This window comes from Limanda limanda, chromosome 6, assembly GCF_963576545.1.
Source record: "Limanda limanda chromosome 6, fLimLim1.1, whole genome shotgun sequence".
Lineage (NCBI taxonomy): Eukaryota > Metazoa > Chordata > Actinopteri > Pleuronectiformes > Pleuronectidae > Limanda > Limanda limanda.
Window position 1 is genome coordinate 23,499,721 of NC_083641.1, and position 22,952 is coordinate 23,522,672.

At 46.5% G+C, this 22,952-nt stretch overlaps 1 protein-coding gene across 1 annotated transcript in view; it reads right to left on the bottom strand.

Annotated features, from left to right (window-relative positions):
* Positions 1-20,446, bottom strand: part of robo2 (roundabout, axon guidance receptor, homolog 2 (Drosophila)) — a 162,136-nt gene extending 141,690 nt beyond the window's left edge. Inside the window, exons 1-2 of the mRNA XM_061073494.1 lie at positions 19,754-20,446; positions 6,470-6,796 (exon numbers count right to left, since the gene is read on the bottom strand). Coding sequence (XP_060929477.1) covers positions 6,470-6,796; positions 19,754-19,808 — 382 coding nt within the window. The 5' untranslated portion in view covers positions 19,809-20,446. The remainder of the gene's footprint in view (positions 1-6,469; positions 6,797-19,753) is intronic.
* Positions 20,447-22,952: the final 2,506 nt, after the last annotated feature.

The following is a 22,952-nucleotide window of genomic DNA, read 5'->3' on the forward strand; positions in this document are numbered from 1 at the left end:
TTAAGAAAAATAAATCAAAGTGCAATCAGACCATGAAAGCAGCCGCCTCTTACCCTGTCTGTTTTTTAATTCTGATCAATAATCCGCCTGCAGACAGATTTCAATAATTTACAGCTTCGTCTACATTGAAAACCGTCTGATTAGAGAAAAATAAGTGTCAGCGCAGAGCAAGTTTATTTTCTCGAAGCTTATCTGGAGGTGCTCACTGTTTACTCTTTCTGTTTTTACTTCCCAGCTTGTACATTTCAGAGAGCAAAGATTAATTTTTTTCAGTCACATGGTGGGGTGGAGAGGGGGAGGCAAGGAAGAGAGGAGGCAAGCGGCAAAGACAAAGCAATAGACCTGCATTGTCAGAGTGGAGGGCCCATCAATAACACTGTCACTATAAAGAGAGAAAGAGGGAGAGTGTGAAGGAGCGAGAGTAGGGTGTATAAAAGAGGCACAACAAAACCCGGTGCGACGGGTGCTTCATCTTGCCGGGCACTAATGGGCGTGAGAAGCGGCTGGCTCAGCATTCTTCGCTTGACGGCTCACTCCTCTGCTGATGGGCCGTGGCATCCATGACGGAGTGCCACACACTTGTTTCATCCAGTTTGTACTCCGGAAGGTGACACGGCGGAGGAAGTCGAAAGGTGAGGGTGGAGAGAGAGAGAGAGAGAAAAGGAGGGGCGGAGGGAGTTGGTCGGAGGTCGGCACGAACTCGGTTCTCTCCTAACGATCATTCTGAACTTCCTCACCTCACTTTACAGCTCTTACAGCACTTCTCCACTATTGCTATCATTCCTCAGCAGCCCAGTGGCACAGCCGGGGTTGTTTTCTATAGGTGTTCTATATTTCCCGTCTTCAGCACTTCACTCTCTCTCTGAAGGTAAGAAGCTTACGCAGACAGTCTATTTCCCAGGGCGGAGTTGGGGAGGTCAGAGCTGGGACACGAGGGCCCGCTGAGGATAGTAAAAAGTGCAGTCTCAGGACCTAACGTGTGTGTGAGAATGAGCTACTTCCATGTGTGTGTGTGTCAGAGAAAGGTCAAAGTGCTGGTAGTCACTGCAGTGCAGGCCTGTGATTTATATCCCTGTGAGAACTTAGTCTTCAAATTTCTGTTTCCATTCTGCAGGTCAGTCGCTTTCATGGTTCGAGATGAGGTTGGAAATTCTCATTTACCGGAGCCATCTGTGGCTGATAAATGAGATAAGAGCAATCTGCATTCTGCTGTACGGCCGGAGAAACCCAAGTGTGTGTGTGTGTGTGTCTGTGTGTGTGTGTGTGGCCATCGTGTGAGTAAATCCCAACAGATAACAACACCTCTTTACAGAGGTCAGCAAACTCCAGCTGCACAGACACAGAGCTGACACATTTAATCAGGGATTTTTTACTCTCACGGTTTATCGGGCCGAGATATTTCTCACACCTTCGCCTGCGCTCGCCATCTTTCTTATCGCAGGACAACACTCCCACCTTTTCTGCATCCATACTCCCTCGCTCTTCCTCTGTCACATCACCGCGTCGATCTGCTCTGAGCAAATACCAATTTGGCTCAGGCAATAAACAACATAACAACAACAGCCATTACAATTACCAATATATATGTTGAGCACTCAAACAGCAGAATAATTAAGTGGAAGGAGAGAGACACCATGTGACCCGATATAAATTAAAGAATAATGTTGAATAATCCTTCTCATCATATCATGAAAAGGATTTCTTTAAACCAGAGATAATACATTGCTCCAAACCACAACTCTGCCATTCAAAGGTGAAGAAATGATTGCATTTTATTTGTTTTTATATATCTAAACACAAACAAATAAACATTTTTAAATTAAGATTAGCTATAGAGCTAAGTTTTGGGCACTGTGTTCTCCAACTGTAGCATGCATCACGGATGTGCCATAATGGCTGCATTGTTGCCTCTTCCTTCATTACCCTTCATTATTTCTCAAGGACTTTGCTGCAAATTAAACCTCTGCCTACCGGGGGTTTATGGGAGCGCAGGGGCAGGTGTGTGTGTGTGTGTGTGTGTGTGTGTGTGTGTGTGTACATCTGTGTGAGTCAGGGCGAGTGTGTGCTGCTCGCGTGCACTTGTCACTCCATTCTCCCGTCTCTGAAATGCAATAATGAGTCCAGATGAGCGGGTGAAAGCCTCAGCAGCTCAGCCTGACTCCCCACCTGGGCTGCTCCTCCTGGCCTGTCCCTTTATTAGCTTCCCCTCATGCTGGACACAACAGGAACAGCTTGGTACCCTCCTCCTCTCTTCACCACTCACACCTCTCCCAACTCCATTTTCCCGCTAATTACCTTGTTGTACGAGCTCCAAATGCTACCTAACGATTCACTTAATTGCGGTAGGGGTACATTAGACGATATCAAAGGACCCTTTTTTTAAAGTCATCCAATCGCATTCCAAACGGCATTCAGCGCCAAACCCAAGACATCTGTTTCATTTCTGTCATTTGCATTTTTTAAAAGGTTACAAATGCAGAGGTAAAGGATGCACACGCCTCAAGGTTCTACGTCCTCACACCTCTGCTGCACCTCCACCCGCTGACAATTACATGCATTTAATGCACATACAACCACATACATGTCAGAGGGCCCGAGTCACATCCAACACTCAATTAAAAGTGCAACATGTTCACCCTAAACACTTTTATCTGGAGCACGGCGTACGCCTGCTATCCATCCACCTGAAGACAAGGGGCTAATTAACATTTTCCTCGGGAGCCTATCGCCCCAGGTGTGCCTTGTCACACTTACATATACATAGATATCCGCAGTGCTAGCAATTTATTCAGCTGCAGTGGCTGCAGCTAGCATTTCTGACACAGGCTTCACAATGATTTATGAACCTGCTCATTGACCTAGTTTATTCTGAAAAGAGAAAAGGGGGCACATCCTCTCTCTTCTACGCAGCGTATCCATCCCAGGGAGCTGGCCTGCAGTGGGTGGAGGAGAGACGGGAGGAGGAGGAGGAGGAGGAGGAGGAATAGGGTTACGAAGCAGACTGCTCCGATGCCCTCGAGGCACTTTACAACTTCTCCGTCTTCCTGACAACAGGACAGTGAACAGCAGCTCTAACGACGTCTCTTCCCTAATGCAGCAAAGAGGTGCTCTGCATGTGCACCATTGATTCAGAAAACACAAAGCAGTTCATGCTCTCGTCCATCTATTGAGGAATAAAACGTGTTCAACATCTAACACTTGGTCGGAGGACTAAGTCCCCCCCAATCTGGCCCACATTAATAATGCAGAGGCACCTCTCCGTGGCCTCCACCCCCTCTTCCTCTCCGCTCCACCTTTCCTCCTCCTCCGACAGAGAGAGTGGTGAGTGCTGCCCAGCTGGATGTCCAGCATGCAGCCGCACCACTCTGCTCAGTGGGAACTGAGTTCAATCTGTTTCAGAGCTGCAATTCAATTATCTCTCCGGGGTCCTGCTCAACCACTCGTGAACGGAAGGGGGGCAAAGGTGTGTTCGATAGGAGGGAGGGAGGGAGGAAAGGGAGGCAGAAGCCGGAGGGGGAGAGAGAGAGAGACATATCATAAACACAAACCCAGTTCAACATGGTTATAGATTTACATGCAGCTTCTTCTTGTGAGATTAGCTTTTCGCATTACAATCGCTAGACGGATGTCAAGACCTGATAAGGCTAATCACTGCGGTAAGCCGGCGCTGTGGGATTTGGCAGCCCACCTCATTCTGCCTCCCTAGCCCCCCCGAAGACCTGGCTGGAAACTGACAGGGCCGAAAACAAACCAGACATGGACTCCTTGAAATGTCCCTTCGAGTCTATGATGAAATACTCAAAAGACAAACATGCTGCAGAGGATAATATTTGTATGTTACTTATGTAAGAGTCATGATCATCACTACATTATATTTGAGGTGTTAAATCCCAATTAGACTGCGATGATTCCATTCATTTAGTTTCCCCGAGACCAGACACTTGATTCCCTCAGACACGAATCCTGCAGATCAGCTTCACGACGTCCCCTACCCAATATTTCTCGTCATTAAAATTGCAGCAAGTCATTAAATTAAAGAAAAAGTCATTAAAATATCCTGCGAGCATAATTCAAACTCCTTTCCATCTGTCCACCTCCTCCTCTTTGTGTGAAGCTCTTTTGAGGGCTCTGATCAGCTCATGATAAAACAGTTGATATTAAAAAATGATTCCACTTTAATAAAACTTCATTGCACTTCATGATCCAGTAGTGTGGCGACTGTCCCCGTTGAACTGCAATTGACCCAACGACACTACACCCACGATTCATCACAATCAATACACCTTTTTATACAGCCTGTTCCAAGTTGCAGTGTTATTCTGCCTCAAATATACAAACGTGGAATGGAGGGAATTGTTCTGCCTTAATGTCGACAGCAGAGGTAGCTACAGAGGCAGATCAACATCTGTGTGAAACAGGCAGAGGAGGCACGGTGGGATAGAAGGTGACGTTGATGCATTACTTTTTCATTTCCTGTGATTTTGGTAAGCTGACATGCTTCTATAAAAATGGAAAAATAACACACTTATGCCAGCTTTGATTTGTTCAGGGTAAACGAGCAAATCTGGGATAATGAGAGGTCTTCTCAATGCAGTGGGATCTCTGTTTAGAGGCTGGTGTCTCAAGCTGGGTTGGATCAGGTTGATATGAGCAAAACTGTGTGAGGGTTAGGGCCAATGTTAGTTCACCCTGTAAAAGAACTGGAGAACTTAGACACTTAGACAAAGAATGAAATGTAGATGGGTAGTTAGCCTAAGTTTGGTTTCCCTCTGGTGGCAATGGTATTCCAGGCAGTGGCTAATTTAGTATGTGCCCAAAGAGGATCCTGGCTGGCGGCGATATTCTCTATTATTCTGTGTTGGTGCAGAACAATAGAGGAACTCAGACAATTCAGTGAAATTGGTTATTAAATACCAAATGTGTATTATCCTGAACCTGTCTCCCTCTCAGACCCAGTACCACTGTTAATACCGATCATTTGTCTGCTCTTATTTCTTCACCTTGCTAGACTTCCCGTCTACTGACCTCTGACCCCTCACCTTCAAGCCATGCGACTACTCAATGCCTCCATTCAGCCCCCGTCTGCCGCTCACCTCGCATTACACGAGAGAGGGAGAATACTGAGAAGAAAGGTGAAGAAACGGTGTGAGGAGGGAAAATATAAAATAATCTGTAGACTTCATCAATTTTTCATGAATTTTCATTTAGACTCGGAGAACCCTCTTACAAGCAATCGATAGATCAAGCTGCTGTCACACAGTTAGCACCTGCACGGGGGCTGCTGGACGGCCCTTGGGAAGGCAGGGGACCAACCCTCTACTCCTCCTTCTCCTCCTTCTCCTCCCCCAATGCACAGTCCATTTCCCAATCACAAACCAAGTACTCGTCCTATTACCGTTTCCTCATCTTAGACCCCAACTGCACTGTATGTTTATAATGTGGAAGATATGGTTCTTCCCGTCTCTTCTGCTCTTACCATGTCCAAATGTCAAATCAACCGAACGTTTGCTTGTTTTTAAAGAGAATGAAGGAGTAGCATTTTGCTAGAAGATAAATAGAAGATGCTAACCCTAGAGTAAACATCTCAAGATCTCAAAGTCCCCAATACCATTACAAATCACACACACAAATCACCACCATCCAAAAAACACATATTACAGAGGAAACCCTTGTTTGAAATACAGGACTATACAACTAAAAGCACTGACAGTTACAACAGCAGACGGACAAGGAGACCTTCCACTCCACTTCCTGGGCAGTGTGAGGCCCCTGGGAGCCGCTCCATAGGAAGCCCAGCCTGAGCCTGCTGGGGGGGGAAGGCTCATCTTCAAAGGTAATTTGAGCTGTAGCTCAGGTTCTGCCTGTCGGTGCTCACCACCACCGTCCAGGCAGCCTGTTCCAAATGTCCATCAGGACTTTGATCACTCTCTGTTGTTCCACCCCCACCCACCTGTGAGAGACCCCTGTCTGCTCCACCACCACATGCAGGCCGACTGTGTAGCTTTATGAAACACAAAGATCTTGCAGATAAAATCAATACAACTGCCTTGAGGTAAGACTATATGGAATCTAATTTAAATATGTGGTGGAAAATATCATCAGCGGTGGAGGATGACTTTCCCTCTCAGGCCGACAGGAAATGATCAGCGTGCTTTCCAGCACAGAAAGCAAGATGCAATCAACTCTAAAAATAGTGCTGCCTCAAATCAAATCTTTATTTGTTTGCTGTCAATCTGCAGCCAATATCATTTCCCATCATGTATTAATCGAAAAAAAAAGAACAAGGTCATGCTTGAATATTACATTATATATATAAGGCTTGTATTGAATGTGAATCCAGTCTTTTCATTTTGTGGAAGCAGCGAATTTGAGACTTTTTGTCGTCCAGTCAAATTACTTATAAATCATGTGAGAAAACATTATTTCAACAGCACAGCAACGAGACAAATAAAAAAAAGTCCTGACTCACATGCTACTTCCAAAGATGCATTGCGGCTGACAGCTTCTCCCAGGTAGTTCCGTGCCACGCAGATGTAGGCTCCCTCATCCGGTTTGCTCCGCCGGCCGTGAACGATCCGCAGGAAGAAGAGCGAGCCGCTGGGCAGCAGCATGCGGTGGGAACGCGAGTCGTCTTTGTCCGTCTCCACCCGCTCTCCATCCTTGTACCACTCCACCGTCGGGGTCGGCCGGCCCTCTGCTTTACAGTTGAGGGTGGCCGGCTCCCCCTTGGAGACGATCAGGTCAGAGGGGTGCTCCACAATCCGGGGTGAGGAGTCCTCCTGGCGCAGACGGGATCCTGGAGGAAAGAGAAGACGTGTAATTAAGAACAGTGGAACAGTGCACACAGGAAAAGACTGGTTTTCTGTTTGATTATTTAAATCAAACATTCTCAAGCTAAAAACCTCTTCCTTGAACACAAAGGAAAGGTAGTGGTTGATAGAATAAACACACTTAACAACAACAAGTTCATTAAGTGAACCATTTAACTTCAGAACACATCTGGAGCTGGATATACAGGATGTGGCTGCGATGAAGCAGAATTTGAAGTATGTCATTGAACGGCTAAATAAATAAAGAGTAACTAAATAACCTCAGGATAGAGGGTGTTGAATATGTACAGATGATAGCAAAGACGCTTGAGGCAAATCTGTGATATTGAGGTTAATAAAACAAAGCTTTAAAAAAAAAAAACAGGAATTAAGTAGCAGACTACTTTTCCACTTCAAAGTGTTTTCCTATCTAATGATCTGCACGCCTCCGAGGAAAACTGCTGTCCAAGACGTGTTCTCTTGAGAAGATGATTCTGCCACGTATGCATTTTGATTTACAAACGCAGCCACGAAGTACTGAGCAGCATCTTGTGCTTAAGCACATCTTTAAAGTTAACAATGTGTTCTGTGAAGGACAAGAATAACAGAGCAACTCCACTGAAAATGAAGCAATGCAAACGCAGCAACTGCACAGATGGAGGAAACCACAAGAATCTGCAAGAACTTGACCAAACTTATCTGCATTTTTCACAAGATAATGAGATGTTAACATTAATTCAAATCTAGGTGTAAAAGCAGAGGAACTCACACTGGAGAGGAAAACTGGACAGATTGCTCTGCAGTTATTTAGGTTTCTCTTGGTTAAGACCCATGTGAAACACATATATTCAAGCCTTTAATTAGCATTTCAGGCCGGCCAAAAAGCTGCCATCTGGTCTTCTCCTATGTGCAAGGGCTTGTGGGTAATTGGGCCCATGAGTGAACAGTGAATGAACGCATACAGTTGGCTAACATCTGACCTTTACACAAGCGTAAATTACATATTTGGCTTTCAGTGGGGTGCAAACAAGTACGAGTCCACTGTTGTTGAAGTACACATGTGATGTGAATATGAATGGGGGGGTCCAGACTGATGTCAAATGCTAATCCCCTGGTGGCTGAACACCCCGGCCCACTGCTTTTCATTAGGGCGTGCAGTGGGTGAGGTCTGGGGGTCTGGCAGTCAAGATAATGCTTTCCCAAGTCAGAGTGCGCTGTGCGACTGTGACCGGGTCTTAACCGCGGAGATAAGATGCTGTTAGCAACACATTTACATCACAGAGGCCATGGGAACCACGCAACAATCAAAGAGTTTGATCCAGCATCAAACGAGGAGAGACACAGCAAAGGGAATGGGGAATGAGGAAAAGTTTTTCCAACAGCTCTTTCTTCATCTTCTCTCTTTTGAACCGCACTCAATACCCATCATCAATAACCCTGACTCAGTCATTAACAAGCCGCTTATATTAAGTGCAGCACTGGACTCTTTTTTGTCTTAAAATGAGTTGTTGCAGGTGTGCATGTGATTGAGCTGGGTTGATGACTGTACCCTTGCCCGGGGGGGGTGCGGTGCGGAGGAGCAGTGCACCACGAAGGCCTTTGTGCTTATGTAAGTGCTAATTTCAACACGAGATGGAAGGCAAAGTAGTGGAAGGGTCCAGGTCTTTGTTTGGCTGGGTCTGCACATGTTCCACTACCCCTCATACTCGCATGTCCCGGGGGAAACCGGGACAAGCTGTGCCACGGTCTTTTCTGCGGGCAAAAGGACAGGCGCAGGTACAATCCCACTGATCAGCACAAAATACACTTCAAAGACTCTGTGTGTGGTGAACGTGTGTGCACACAGACACACAAACGCACATGCACACACATGCATTTAAACGTGTGAATGTGCACTAGTCCACTGTTTGCATTAACAGGGATCAGGCTTCAGACAGCAGCATATTGACCCCAGAACAGGAGGCAGTCTATTCTCTCCTCTTCCTAATTTGGGCTAATTCCCTCCATTTCCCTGTCATTGATTAGTCATCAGCCCCGGTGTCTTGCACTAAGTGGGGACACAGACAGGGGTTTGAAGTCAGGGGGGGGATGCTGATATCCTGGTCCTGCAGTCCCTGATCTAATCTCATTGGCATTATGTGGAGAACGGAAGATGACCTATCGGTAGTCGAACAGAACCCTCCAGTATCTGGCAAGATTCTACCCAACGTCTTTCACCAATAGTCGGTGAATTAGCCAGTTACCCCGGTCAGAGCCAGGGCCACAGGGCACAGGGGCAAGTTAGCATTCTGGCAGGAAGTGACTTTATAAATGAAGGAGTAATTAACACCGTGACATTGATAAATGGAGGGGCGAGATAAAGGACAGACATGAAGAGACCCCCGTCTCGCTCAGTGTCAAATGCATATTTATTCTTATCTTACCGGAGCATCTGCCTCCCCCGTAATCCAGCGGCCCTGCGGTGGCTCTCCACTGAGGCCGGGGCGCATGCACAGCGCAAAAACTACGGCGACTCCATTCGATTTATATCAGTCTAATTTCTTTAAATCTAATTTGTATTCCAATCTAGTGCCCTCTAATCACTTAAACCTTGAGTCTCCATCTGCTCTCTCCTCTTTCCTGGTAAAATGAACACAGCAGATGCCTCTACAATTGTCCTTTCACTGCCAGAGAAGGTGTAGGCGGGAGCACGGGCCTGGTCAGTGCTTCTGAGACGAGGGCAGTCGGGTGTAGAGGTAGAAAAGGTTAAAAGCACCCCCATATGCCACGGAGTATGTTTAAAAAGAGGCTCATCAATCTGGATATTGGAAAAGCTCAACATGTAAACCCTGTTTCACTCTCAAAACCTACAATATGTCTTTTCTTGTTTCTTTCTGTGGCTCAAATTTTCCCCAAAATGTGTGAAGTCCAGGAAGGCCGCGTGCCGCCATCCGATGAAGCTCCTCACAGAAGCCAAAGTCAATTTCCAGCTTCCTATCAGGCCCCCTCTCTCACTCTCTTTTCGGTAAATGGGCTTTCTGTTGCCCTTTTAATGCGATCATTGGTGCTGTGCAATCAAGTGCTCTCTGAGCTGAGGCGAGTGCACTTCACCGGGTCTCGGGGCACACGCTCCAATCAAAACGCTGTGTTTTCCCCTGTCTGCAATAACACCACCATTACTTTTTCACCACTGCTGTGAAGTCATCCCCGGTCCTGGAGGAGAGCGGCGACCAGAGAACAAACAAACAAGAGTGCCGACGGAGAGTGAAATCGGAGAGAGGGATTACTGAGGTGGAAGCTGATCCTTTTCGGCCCTTTTCTTTCAGGCTACTTATGTCAGCTTCAGTGAAATCGGATGCTACTTTGTAATGCTGCTGTCCAAGAAATGTCCAGTGCTTCCTCCCTCTTTTGTGTCTTTTCCATCTTCCAACAAATCCCTTCACATTTGTCACTGGAATTTAACTAAAGGCATATAAACGTTAAAAATCGAATTTGATGTTCAAACCCAGGACGAAAACACAGCAGCTCACGCTCCCTCAGATTCAACTGACCACACACAAGGAATTGTATTTGTATTTTTTTTCTATTATCTTTGTCACAGATTTATTCATGTGTGCAACAGAAGGTCAGCCCTTTGATGATCTTTTTGTAATTATTTTTATTAGCTCCCAGGAGAAATCCCAGCACCACCAGCCCACCAGCCGAATCAATACCCGCACCGGTCTCAGCCCGAGCATAAAAGGAAGGGCTCCCCGAAGAGATATTAGTTATTCGGGCCAACAGACATGTGCGCTGATCACAGGTAACCAACGGCAACCTTATAGACCAAGGCAAAAAAAAGTTCCAGTCGCTGAGGCTCCATAAAAACATCAAACATGGAAAAAAACCAAGGTCCAGGCCGGGACTCGGTAGAACTGTAATGTGGAGAGGGAGGCGGTGGAGGCATTTCAGGCCGAAAGTGCTGAAGCCCAGTGAGCTCAGTGAATACCAAAAGAGAAAAAAAAATGAAAACCTCAAAGAAATTTCAGACGGAATGAATTATGCATGAGATCTATGTTGTCCATCCTGAAATGTATTCTCCCCCTGCCTCTCATTTTTCTCCCTCCACCTCTGCCACTCCATCTCTTCCTCTCCATGTATCTCCGGCCTCTCCTTTCCAATATCTCTCCGTCTCCTTCACTTGCTCCCTGTCCTGTTCCATCCTCGCCTCGCTGTGAGGGTGACGGACTCATATCCGTCATGTCATCACAGGGGGGGAAATGTGAGAGAGAAACTGGGGGTAGCGATGGGATGATGTTACTGGGCGTCCACGCCTCTGCACCGGCCCGGCCATGACACTCGCCAGCAGCCCGCTCTGCACCCCGAGATTTATCTTCTTTATGACGAGCTGTCAGTGTCCACCCCCACCCCCCACCCCCCAACACCAGACACACAGCTCATCTCGGTGAGGTGTCACTAAAGACAACCTACTGTATCTGCTGGAGAATATCCCGAGCTCAGCCACAGGGTTCGGCCTCGGATACACAGCGAAGAGAGAGAGTGAAGTGAAGGGCGTTCACAGGTTCTTCCGCTTCATCTTCTCTTGCAGGAGAGAGGGAGGAAGTCTGAGCCCGGCCAGCTAGCGGGCTCACATGATGGGCTCTGTTCCACCTCAGTGCTCTGCTTACAGCACCCCCCCTCTCACCCTCACACCCACCCGCCTCTCTCCTGCTAAGATCTATACTCTGAAAGCAAACACAAGGGGTAATTCTAGGAGCTGCTCCCAACTCTCTCTCTGCATCCCTGCCTGCCTCCAACAAACATGAGATTGAATTCCACACCGGGTGTATATTTCGGGCAGTGGCGTAGTGGGGTCGTATTGACTCTGCATCTTGTGTATTTGCCCTCTCTCTCTCTCCCCTCCTTGCTGTTGGAATATATAAATAGATAACTGTGGGAAACAGAATATCTGGTATTGCTGCAAACGCCCGATGCACATTTGCTCGCTGCAGAGGAGGAGAGAGAGATCGCTGAAGGGAAACGAGAGACACAGGGAGGGAGAGGAAGGAAGAGAGGAGAACAGTTTGGTTTTCTGTTTGTGATGAAGTGTATAATGTGCTGATACGGGTTCTGTTTGCTCTGGACAAACAGCTGATTAGTGGAAGGAGTGCAGCACCGGCTCTGTGGGACCACTGGAAAACCGGTGGGGACACTGGATTTTGTGATGCAGATTAAATGATTTTCCGATGCCAGGGCCACTCGAGCATGTAGCCCGCTGCGCCTCCCCCCCCACCCACCTCCTTCATCCCTCGCTCTCTTCCCCTGCTACACCCCATGTGCTCGCCTGCCTCTGCTTTCCACTACGGCTGCAGCAGCCTTGATATTAAAAAATAAGTGCGTGTGTGTGGAAAATCAACGACTCAGATCCTGGACTGAGTGATAAAACTTAAAGAGGTGAATTAAATGATTAATAGTCTTTCCTTTCCTTGTCCTGTATTGTGGAGGAGACATAAAGATTAGTTAACGTCCACTTGCTGCTCCAGTCAAGCAGTGGTCATCTGCAGAGAACTGTGGTGTGGTGCAGCAGGTCATCTTCTATATTAAATTACATTTCATTTAGCTGACGCTTTGATCCAAAGCGACTTACAATAAGAGCATTCAACCCCGAGGGTACAAACCAAACACAACAAGAATCAAGAAAGTACAATTTCTTCAAAAATAAAGCAAAACTACAAAATGCTATAAGTAAGTGCCATTTAAGTGCGACTAAATTGGGGACTGGTAAAAAAATCAGATATAAAATCAGATAAGCGACGATCAGTGTTTATGTTGATGTTCCCAAGATGTGTGTGTAAATATGTATGTGTGTGGGTGTGTCCGTGTGTGTGTGTGTGTGTGTGTGTGTGTGTGTGTGTGTGTGTGTGCAAGCAGTGCTGATCTGCAGAGAACTGTGGAGTGGTACAGCAGGTCATCTTCTATAAAACCAGATAAGCGAGGAGCAGTGTTTATGTTGATGTTCCCAAGATATGTGTGTGTGTGTGTGTGTGTGAATGTTGACGCAGCTGGGCTCAAACATCCAAACACCGATCCCCTATACATTCAAGCATGGGCTACTCTGACAGTTCCTACTGGAGGTGGGGGGGGGCGAAAGCAATGAAATGAATGGCATCAATTGATTCTCCCTCAAGCATTGTAATCTCTTTTACCTGCATTGCTGTGAGCTGCCCCTGCAGATTGAACAGGGGGGTGGGGGGGGAATAAATAACTGCTTTATTGCTTCAGATATGAAGGCAAAGGAGAAGGGAGGGGGGGTGGAGGGTGTCTATGATACACTGTGCTGAGAGATGAGTGGATAATTGGAGGTGTGCTGCGGGCGGGCGCCGACCTGTAGTGAACACATCGCAGTGTCCTTGCATGTCAATGAGGGCAGTCGCCAAATCCAGACCCTCCAGCCCCTCCAGCCCCCCCCCAAGACCCTCCAGCAGCCCTCGGCCCGGCAGGTGAACATGAGGAATAAGAGCTGTAATCACAGAGCATCCGGGTGATGGACTCAGAGAGCACTGCAAGGTAATATAATGGCCCTCATAGCTTAGTGGTTGTGTTTTTTTTTTTTAAGGATACAGCATAGCAAGTCATGATGAGATTTATTAAATTTCTATTCCAGGGGACACTTCATCTGGTCTCGCCGAGGGCCACAGGGTCAGGGGGGGCCGGCAGTGTATGTGAAGGAAGGTCTTATTACATTTATTCTCAGGCCCGTATATCCATGCCAACACAAAACAAACAACAGGCTGCGATGGTTATGAATAGTGCTCAGAAAAACCAATCGCACACATACAATCACTTAGTTTCATAATTCCAGCGCTGGCCGGGTGGGTGTCGCTGAGTCTCTGGCTGACGAATGCCCGGGAGCGAGCCCTCGGAAAAATTCATCAACCCCCGGGAAGTGAAGCTGGTGAGTTCAAACGTTCAAGAGTGCGATTAAGTCGTTTTTTTCCCCTCTCTGCCACAATGGGTGTGACACTTGGCTTGTGCCGTGTTTCACCCGCAGACTTCAGCCACAAAGCCGGTCTCCCCAGGAGCCATTCCATGCAGTAAATAACCTCACCCCGGGTCACGGTGGCTCGGGGAGACAGTGTGGGTCGCAAGTTTTCTCAGGAGGAACACAACAAGAACAGATTCCCACAACACTGACACACACAACTATCAAATTCTTATATCTGTAAGAGTATGATCATATTCTAACTGTCATTTGTGCTTCATTTAGCATGTCACACATCAAAGTATTGCAATCTGTTTATGCAAAGATTATCTGGACAAAAAACTACCAGGGAAATAACTCTGTGTCTAGATGTTTTCAAACGTACCACAGTCAAGAAGACAAAGTACTGAAGCACATCATGTATACCACCATTATACATACTTAACAATTATTTTATAAACCTTTTCTTAAACCACAATTAACCATATTTGGAGAACTGCTTGTGCCCAGCTACACCTGCACCCATCTGACGAGGCTAGCTGTCAATCACACGGCTTCCTTGCCCTAATGCATATCAAGCTTTATTGAACATTATATTCTAAATGGAACCATATTTTCCAACATAAAAATGTTGAGAGCATTAGGATAATTTTCTCAGAGATTTCTACAGAAACTGACTTCTTTTTGCAACCGGTGGAGTCGCCCCCTGCTGGTCATAACAGAATGCGGGTTTAGGGAAATTCCACATTGGCCTCACTTTCCGGACCCAGAGTCAATGTGCACTTTCATCAACAGTCTATGTTTTGGTTATAGTGATAGTTTGTAGGTTGGAGTATATGCAATTCCGTAGTTTACGATTCCCAAGTATGTTACGGGGGAAGAAAAGGCACCGGGCTGTCACGGCCGAGTGATCCACCGACCGCTCAGCGGGACGGAGACGGTTCGAACAAGACACGCACCCGGCCGCCCTGCCAGCGGACTGCTGCTGTGTGTGACGGATGTGTGCTCCAGTGTCGTGCTCTGCCTGTCCATCTTCACACGTCTCACACTGAGAGACAGCTCATGCATTTTTATCACCGGGCCTGACCTCATCTCTCAAGACACGGGTGAGACACTCTGCTCAGGTACAACTGTCACGCTAACGCTCGACAATGACAAACAAGAAGGTTTGTTACTGAGTGAAAACACAGGGAAGAAAAACCAGCAGGAATGTGGTGGTAAATGTACTGATAATGAATTGAAGTGGGTATTTTCTGTGAATTAATACAGCACATTAGCTCATGTGCATTAATGTCTCCTTACTCTCTCCTGCTGAAACATAAATGCTTGATGCCACCAGAGTGCATGCATGATCGCCTGCATTGGTTTTAATGCTTCTGTGTATGCTTTCAATACGTATGAGGTCTAACGCTCGTGATTATGTATAATTACTGGAGTTGCATGTATGTATGTGAGTAAATCAACCTTGACATTCCCCCTTTGTCTATCTGAAGGTTGTTGCGAAACAGCCGACCAGAGGGCGAAGTGAGGGCGACGAGATATAGAGTAATTAGACGCTTCCTCAGAACCCGTTTCACCGCAGCATGAAACATGAAAACGCTGTTAAAGGCGAACCAGTGAGTTTAAGGACTCACAGACTTGTGTGTTGCTCCTTCCTGACTTCCTGTCTGCATATCGGCGTGCGCTTTGAATAATCGGGTTTCGTGGAGATAAGAATTCTCTTCGCATTCAGACTGTAACTGAGTAATCTGTCCTACACCCAGGCAGTTTGCATTTGAACTGCTGCCTGGGTGTTTGCAGGCTGATGAATAAGGATTTGTTCACTATCATCTCATCATCAGTGGTTGCATAAGAGGAATTCTTTGCTGTTGGCCTGAAATTCTCCGTGGTCTGTTTGGGGAAACAAGAGGCGGTGGGAGAATAGAGAGAGAGAGAGGATTATCTCTGTGTATCGGGGCCCGGGAGGGCGAGCGCAGGTGTGTATTCTGTAAGTACAGGTGTGTGGGACAGGTGAAGTCCCTCATCGCTTGTAGTCAGCAGGCTCAATTCATCATTTCACTCCTCCCCACCCCCCCCCCCCCCCCAACCCCTGACTCCACACATTCTCCCACTATACCTCCACCGCAGGTGCACAACCGCCCCTCGGTGTTTGAATTCCACCCTCATGCACACCGACAACGGACACAGAGATAATATGTGTGTGTATGTGAGGAGGAGGAGGATGGGGCTAAGGAAGTTTGGAAATATAAATCATGCAGGAGTAAATATATATAAATATGTGTGATATGGCATTAAACCGCTATCTTTTCCTGTTTGTTCTCTAATCCTCCTTTGTCTTTGTTTCTCCGGGCAGAAACATGGTGGCATTAGGCCTTTTTTCTGCTCTGTAAATGTCAGGGGTATGCTTGGCTGATGCTTAATAAAGCGGAGGTAAAACAGGGAGAAGTGGTTTATTGCCTCCGCTGCATTCTGCTGGTCTCGCAGAGAAAATCAGCCACGTGCATTTTCTCCATCTCTCTCCCACTTCTGCGCTATAAAAAAAAAGAAGAGTAAGGGCGTTGACCAGCGTGACCGGAGAACTTAAAACAGCTGTGAATCTTTTTACTGATCACGGAGCAGTGTTTCACAGTCCATCCTGAACGTGTGGGATTGACGGCCGCTGAAACACGAGCCGCAGAGTAACCAGAGTTGGATGTTAAAGTCTCACAGGAGCTGACAGGCCCAAGTCATTGGTCAAGTAACACTTATCACACTCACACAAAGACCTGTAAACTGATTTCCCTTCTTCTTTCTTCCATGTTCATTCCCTTCCTCTAGCAATCCCCCCCCTTTGAGTGTTATTGTCTTTACTCTCCGCTCAATGCTTGACGTTAATCGGAGAATAAACAGCGGTGCCCTTGGATGTGGAGGGAAGTGGCTTCGGTGACAGTGATGAGACCCTGGGAGACAGTGGAGAGGAGCTTCCTGTAGATCCCAGATGAAGGTTCATCATTAGAGCGAGCCCATTCCAGCAAATGAACCGCAATTACGATAACGCGAACCTAAACGCGGCCAAGTCGAGCAGAACAATCACATTTGTGGACGAGACACAGGAATGGCTCTCACACAATGACTTGAGCCTGCTACTGGGACTATTTTAATCTGGCTTTACTTCACATTATAGGGCAGTGCTCCCAACCACTCACATTCAATCATGACCATCAACCGAGCTGTTAGTCTCCAGGGAGCGACGGTAATAAAACCTAATGCCCAAGTTGCTTTTAAAAGATCGTGTTGTTCAACAACTTGTCTCTCGATTCTTATATTTGATTACACTCGTAATGCGTCTTCAGACCCTTTCTGACTTTCAGTTTCTTTAGACTTAGCCTTTGTGAAACCACAGCTCTGCTGGCTGAGGGAAAGAGAGAGAGGGCTGTGCACTTTCTGAGGCATCAGACAACCGGAGTGGTCGTCGCCACGGCCTCTCAGACAGATTAGACAGTCCTGAAAGTCGGGAGCATGTTTCAGCACCTCTCGGTGTGTCACCCGGGATGGGCGTGATGTCACCAGGTCCTACATCAGACACAAGCATGCAGGAGGTCTCAGAATAGCACAGGGTCAGGAGTGCACACGGTCCCTATGCAAAGCATCTTCTAATCCAGCTTCAAAAGCAGCACAGCAGAGTTTTAGGAGATAACCAGGCAGCTGCTGAGCGTTGTATTCCTGGAAATATCTCCTTCTGCAATCAGTCTGATTCTTAAAAGAGTGTGCTACCCCGGTTTTCTTTGGTCTCAACATCCCTCCCCTCTCTCTCTCTCTCTCCCAGCCCTGGCAACACCCAACACACTTTCTCATCCTCTATTCTGTCTCCTTCTTACCTCTTCTCTCCTCGCCTTACACACTGGCGGTATTAATCACAGCACACTAAACAGTGACTGACGCCATTCACAAGGTTGGGCTTTGTCGGTTACGCTGCCCAGTGAATACAACTCCAGAGCTTTTTGTCTGCCTAAGTGGACTCTTAGAGTAAGCCCCTCCCTCTCTAAGGACCCTCAGATTACCTCTGAAAAGGGCTGGGTGATGGGTAAGTTTGTGCTGGGATGGAGCGGGGGAGGAAGCAAGGAAACGGTCAGGGGGGGGAGGAGGGTGACAGGCAAATTATTGGGAGGATCCAAAGCTCCCGGGGAGATGTGCACCCTCTCCCTGTGGGCAGCCAGCAATGCCATCAGCCACTGCCTAGCAACCAGTGGGTTTGGATGAGCACGGTGAAAGACGGCAGAAATTGCAAAAGAAAGAGGATAAAAAAGAGAAATATCCAAACCCCCGCACACAGAGGACTGGATTTGCCAACTACAGAAGCCACAGAGATTGAACTAAAAAGCCTCAAGAGTAAAACTCGCAGCTGCGAAGGACAAAAGCGAGAGTTGACAGGTGAAAGAAAAGAAAAATGGGGCCTTGCAGCCTCTAGCATTCAGTGTGAAGAAAACCTGGGCTTTACGTTCTGCTAACTTGTACAAACAGCACAAAGCAAACCGGAGTGTGACTCATCACTCACGACCTTGAGCAGATATAATGCCCCAGGATGTGAAAGGTCAGGAGTGTTGTGATTCTTTTTGTTTTCATTACGAAGTTCTCATTGTTTGTGTGTTTCAGAAAGAACCAAGGTGTGTCCAGCTCAAAAGCACCAATGGAATTAAATCAGATGCATTTTTAAAAAGGTGCTACGTCTACACCCCTCCCATCATTCCACCAGTCACAGGTTGGACCAATCCCAGTGACGATTTCTGTCCCAGAATCCCCCCACCCACCCATCCACCCACCCAGCCGCCCATTTCAATGATTAATGTAAGTCATCAGATTAACTCTACAGTTGATTTTTATTTCCCGTTCAACCACTTCTCTTTAAGGCCGTCTATTCCCAAAAAAGCCCTGTAAAATTATTATTCTTTTATTTTATTTTTTCTAAATGCTGACTTTGCAGTCAGGGGCCGAGTGGACAAAAGGAGCCGAAGCTTTTGGCTGCAGCAATCACCAGAGATCACCATTATTAAAGTTTAATCAAACAAATGGGAATAATTGATTGGGGCATTGTCCCAGTTTGGGTTTAAGCCAGCTTACACCACCGTGCACAAGTGCAGCAGTGAAATCCAAAAAGCCAAATGACCACAGAAGACACAGACAGTTTGGAATCACAACACCTACAAGCCAGTGAAGCTCCTCGTGCCCACAGATCCGAACAAAACTACTTTCTCCGGCGTTAGAGCACTTTGTCTGACATTTGTGTTTTTCCTGGAACCACAAACACGCTGGGGATTTGTTTGCTATTATTCAAAAATCCTGAAGCAAAACACTGCCTCCACCTCTAGAGAGAGAACCTGTAGCCAGTGCAACAGCACCTGACAATCTACTCAGAGATCTGTGCGTCACACTGAATAAGAGAATCTTACTCTCAGAGGAACATTTCTAAGCAAATCCCTAACGGATTTAATTTGTCATATAATCAGATACTATCCTACAAGATATATTTTTGAAATGTTAAATACTAAGAAAACAGGACTTGTTCTGCTTCTTCTATCTGTTGCATATGAAGATAAAACAAATCTCTATCCTAAATTTAAACCTCTTGACAGACACTTCAAAAAGACAATAGCTGCAGTGGATGGAGAAGCTGAATTCAACTTCTTGTTCATATGTGACTTTAAATTAAATTTCGAAATCAGGAGACACCAACTCCTGAGAAGGTGCAACATGGATTTAAATCACATATTCACAAGGTTATTAACATAATTCCCTGATTGCAGCTAATAATACTTTAATAATCAAAGTCCAGTGAATTGATGGAATATATATATTATATTATCTTCTTCCCTCCAACAACATAGACCCACATTACGCACAGATTAACCCTGCTGAGGCGGACGAGTGGCGTCTCAATGGGTGTGTTTGAAGTCTCTGCCAAACATAAACTAATAATTTAAACACAAGTAGGAAGTTTGTTTACTCAACGAATCGTTTTGAAACTTACCATCAGCTCGAAAACACAGTAATCCACCAACAAGGATGAACGCTAGCGGACCCATTCTAGCATATTAAACATCCACGGCGGGCGCGTAAAATCCTCCAATCTCAGCGCACAAAAATAGGGAATATGTCCAAAATAAAAAAAGAACGACAGCCGAGTGGGCTCCGTGTTTCTGTGGCGTCAGGTTTACTGACTGACAGCAGCCAGTGCACATGTCCAGGAGCAGAGAGGATCCATTGAACCGCAGGTCACCCGGAGCTGCTCGGGCTGTGGAGATCCAGAAAACCACCCGAACTCTCCGTGTGTGCGTAAAAGGATCCACGCGTGTCCGGTGGATTCCCCGGCAGGATGAAGCCCACACAGGGAGTCGAGGGGGGAAGGATGTGAAGTCCACGCTGGAAAACGAACCCCAGCTACAGGCTATGCACTTCTCCGCATGCCCTCGGTTCCTTGAGACGCGTCCTTGGCACAATCTTCTCCCCAGTTCAACACATGGTCCCCACCAGCCTGCACCTCCTGCGCTGTCCCCCCAAAAGTTGCTTTATTACACAGGGACCTGGCTCCCTGAAGACCCATGTGCTGGGGAATATAGAGACGTGGAAGAAGAGGAGTGCAGTCACGCCACAAGTCACTTGAACATCCTTCTTCTCTCGTTCTGTCTGTCTGCTTTGGGAACAGCGCGGCCGCTAGGAGCGCACTGCCTCTGCGCACCCGGCACAGCTCGCAACCCAAAACGCACTGAGGAGCCACACTGGAGCTCCATGCACAGGAGATACACACACACACAGACACACACAGACACACACATGCACACACAGACAACGCGGACGGGTGCAGGGAGATGGAAGCGACCGGAGAGGGGAGAGAGAGAGAGAGAGACTGAAGGGAAAGGAAGTCAAGGAGAATCTGGAGCTGAGTCCAGCTAAGTCATAAAGAAAATGAAGCTGCACGTTTTGTTTCTGCAGGAAAAAAAGTGATAAACACTGACGCAGTGGAGCTGGATGGTAAAATCCACACCAAGAGTTTATTACTCACATTTAGCTTTTTTTATTTTACAGCCTCACATAAATCTGTGCAGGACATCAATTCCTTATTTATCACACAACGTGAGCAATATACTGGGAAATCAAGTCAGAATCTATCCAGAGAAATCACATCTCGCATTTGGCAAAATAAAACGAGCCAACAGGTATCAGAGTAACAGGATCATATATTAAAGGTTAAGGCAATCATTTGGAAAAATGTACTGCACATAGTGTGATTATAAATTTAATTTCCAATGATCGATAGAGCCCATATCTGGCATATGAAAGATGCACAGTGGGGAAATGCTAAACAGTAGAAAAGAAGAGTAAATATGATCTCAGTCAAAAATCAATGAATGAGTGACCGAGGCCCTGCAACAACATGAGGAGGCTTCTCTGCATTACAAGTGTCTTCATCTGGGACAAAGTGCAGAAACACACAGGAATCAGTATGTGAAGAATCTAATATTTAATATAATGAGACGCAGAAGGCAGCAGCGGGTCTATGTAGATGTGCAGAGATAGAGGTGGATGTGTGGATGTGTATGTGGTCTGCACCACTGCCAGGCTACAGTCCTGTTCATATCCACCCACCGGTTTATTACAGGGTGAGCTATGAGCTGTGAGCTCCCCCTACTGGTGACAGCCGTAGCAATCCGTGCCCCAAGGCTTCTTCTACTCATTTCAAGAGGTGTAATAAGAGGAGACAGCAACAGCAGCATTTAAAGAAGCAGCTATCACATAATTGCACCATCATTTTAATTTGTTTGTTGCATTCAGCAGGAGAATTGGACACATTTGATCAATACCACAGAGGGAGAGATATTTCAACACATTGTAATAGACGACAAAACGTAATTACTATTATATGTAGTAAGGAAAACTTACTGTACCACTTCAAGCTGCTGATAATAATCATTTTGACAAGGAGCTTTTAACACATCTAAACAAATCCACCATCTTATTCCCCCACAGAGTATATTGGTTTATCGTGATTTTACATTAAGTAATATTACACGACATTAAATTCACATCTGTATATACAAAGCACACTAGATAAAAATTACGTAAGGTTTTAATTTCACCGGTTACTCCCTTTGTTTCTCCACCTTCACAGACACAACACCAGCGGGAACACAAACGCGAAGGTTCAGATTTCCCCATTTTTATGATTTACATCAAAGTCGCCCGGAGAACAAAGCCTCCAAATCTGGCAGTGGAAGCCCTGAAGGTGTCTGTGGAAACCGTACTCTCCCAATAAAACACACAGGGGCCAGCACCATGACAGAACGGCTTTGGCAAAGGAAACCACTTCTATTGCCGTTAATAATAAGCTTTGACTGCTCATGGTTTGTTTGTTGAGCCGCGTGCTGCAGCCTGCCCTATAAAGGCCTTACTGGGAACTGTGACATGTTGCAAGTTTTGCAAACCTCGCTCCCACTGCAGGCAGGCGGGGGGGCGGCACTGTCAGCCCGGCCAGACACAGTGATTTGTCTTCATATCCCGATTTGTTTGTGAGCTGCATGCAAATGCTGTCTTCTCAGGGCCTCCACAGTGTCCCAGATTCAACCAGATGTGCGTAACCACACAAACACAAACACAAACACACACACACAAAGGGCCAAGGGAGAAATTTATTGTGTCATCAGTGTTGCCGACGGGTTTGAGGGGAAATAAAAGAGTGGGGAAAAAGAAAAGAGAATTGGCGAAAGGTCATTTACTAAGAAGAAAAGCCCGATTCAAACATAAACAACCGGGTGTATGGCTTCATTGATGGAAACGTAAGTAGAGTGTAATTCTCCTTCGAGCCCAGCCTCTCATTCAACACTTCCAATCCCTGTATCTGTAGCAGAGGCAGTGACATTCTAAATATTAGCTGAAAGTGGATTTATTTTAATTAAACTGGAGGCTGCATTTACTCAGGGGCAAGACACACCACATAAGAAACGAGATGGCGGTGCTAAGCCAGGGACACTATAATATGAGATTATGCTTCGTTCCACCGTGGGGAGAATGTCACAGATCTGTTATTAGGGTGACATTCATAATATTACCGACAAACAGGGTTTTCTGGGTTGATTACTTCTTTCATTACGACGACAGACCTCGTGCCAGATGAGGCGTGACCACACGCGACCGAGTGTGACGTCATTGAGGGTCAAACAAAACACAAGCAG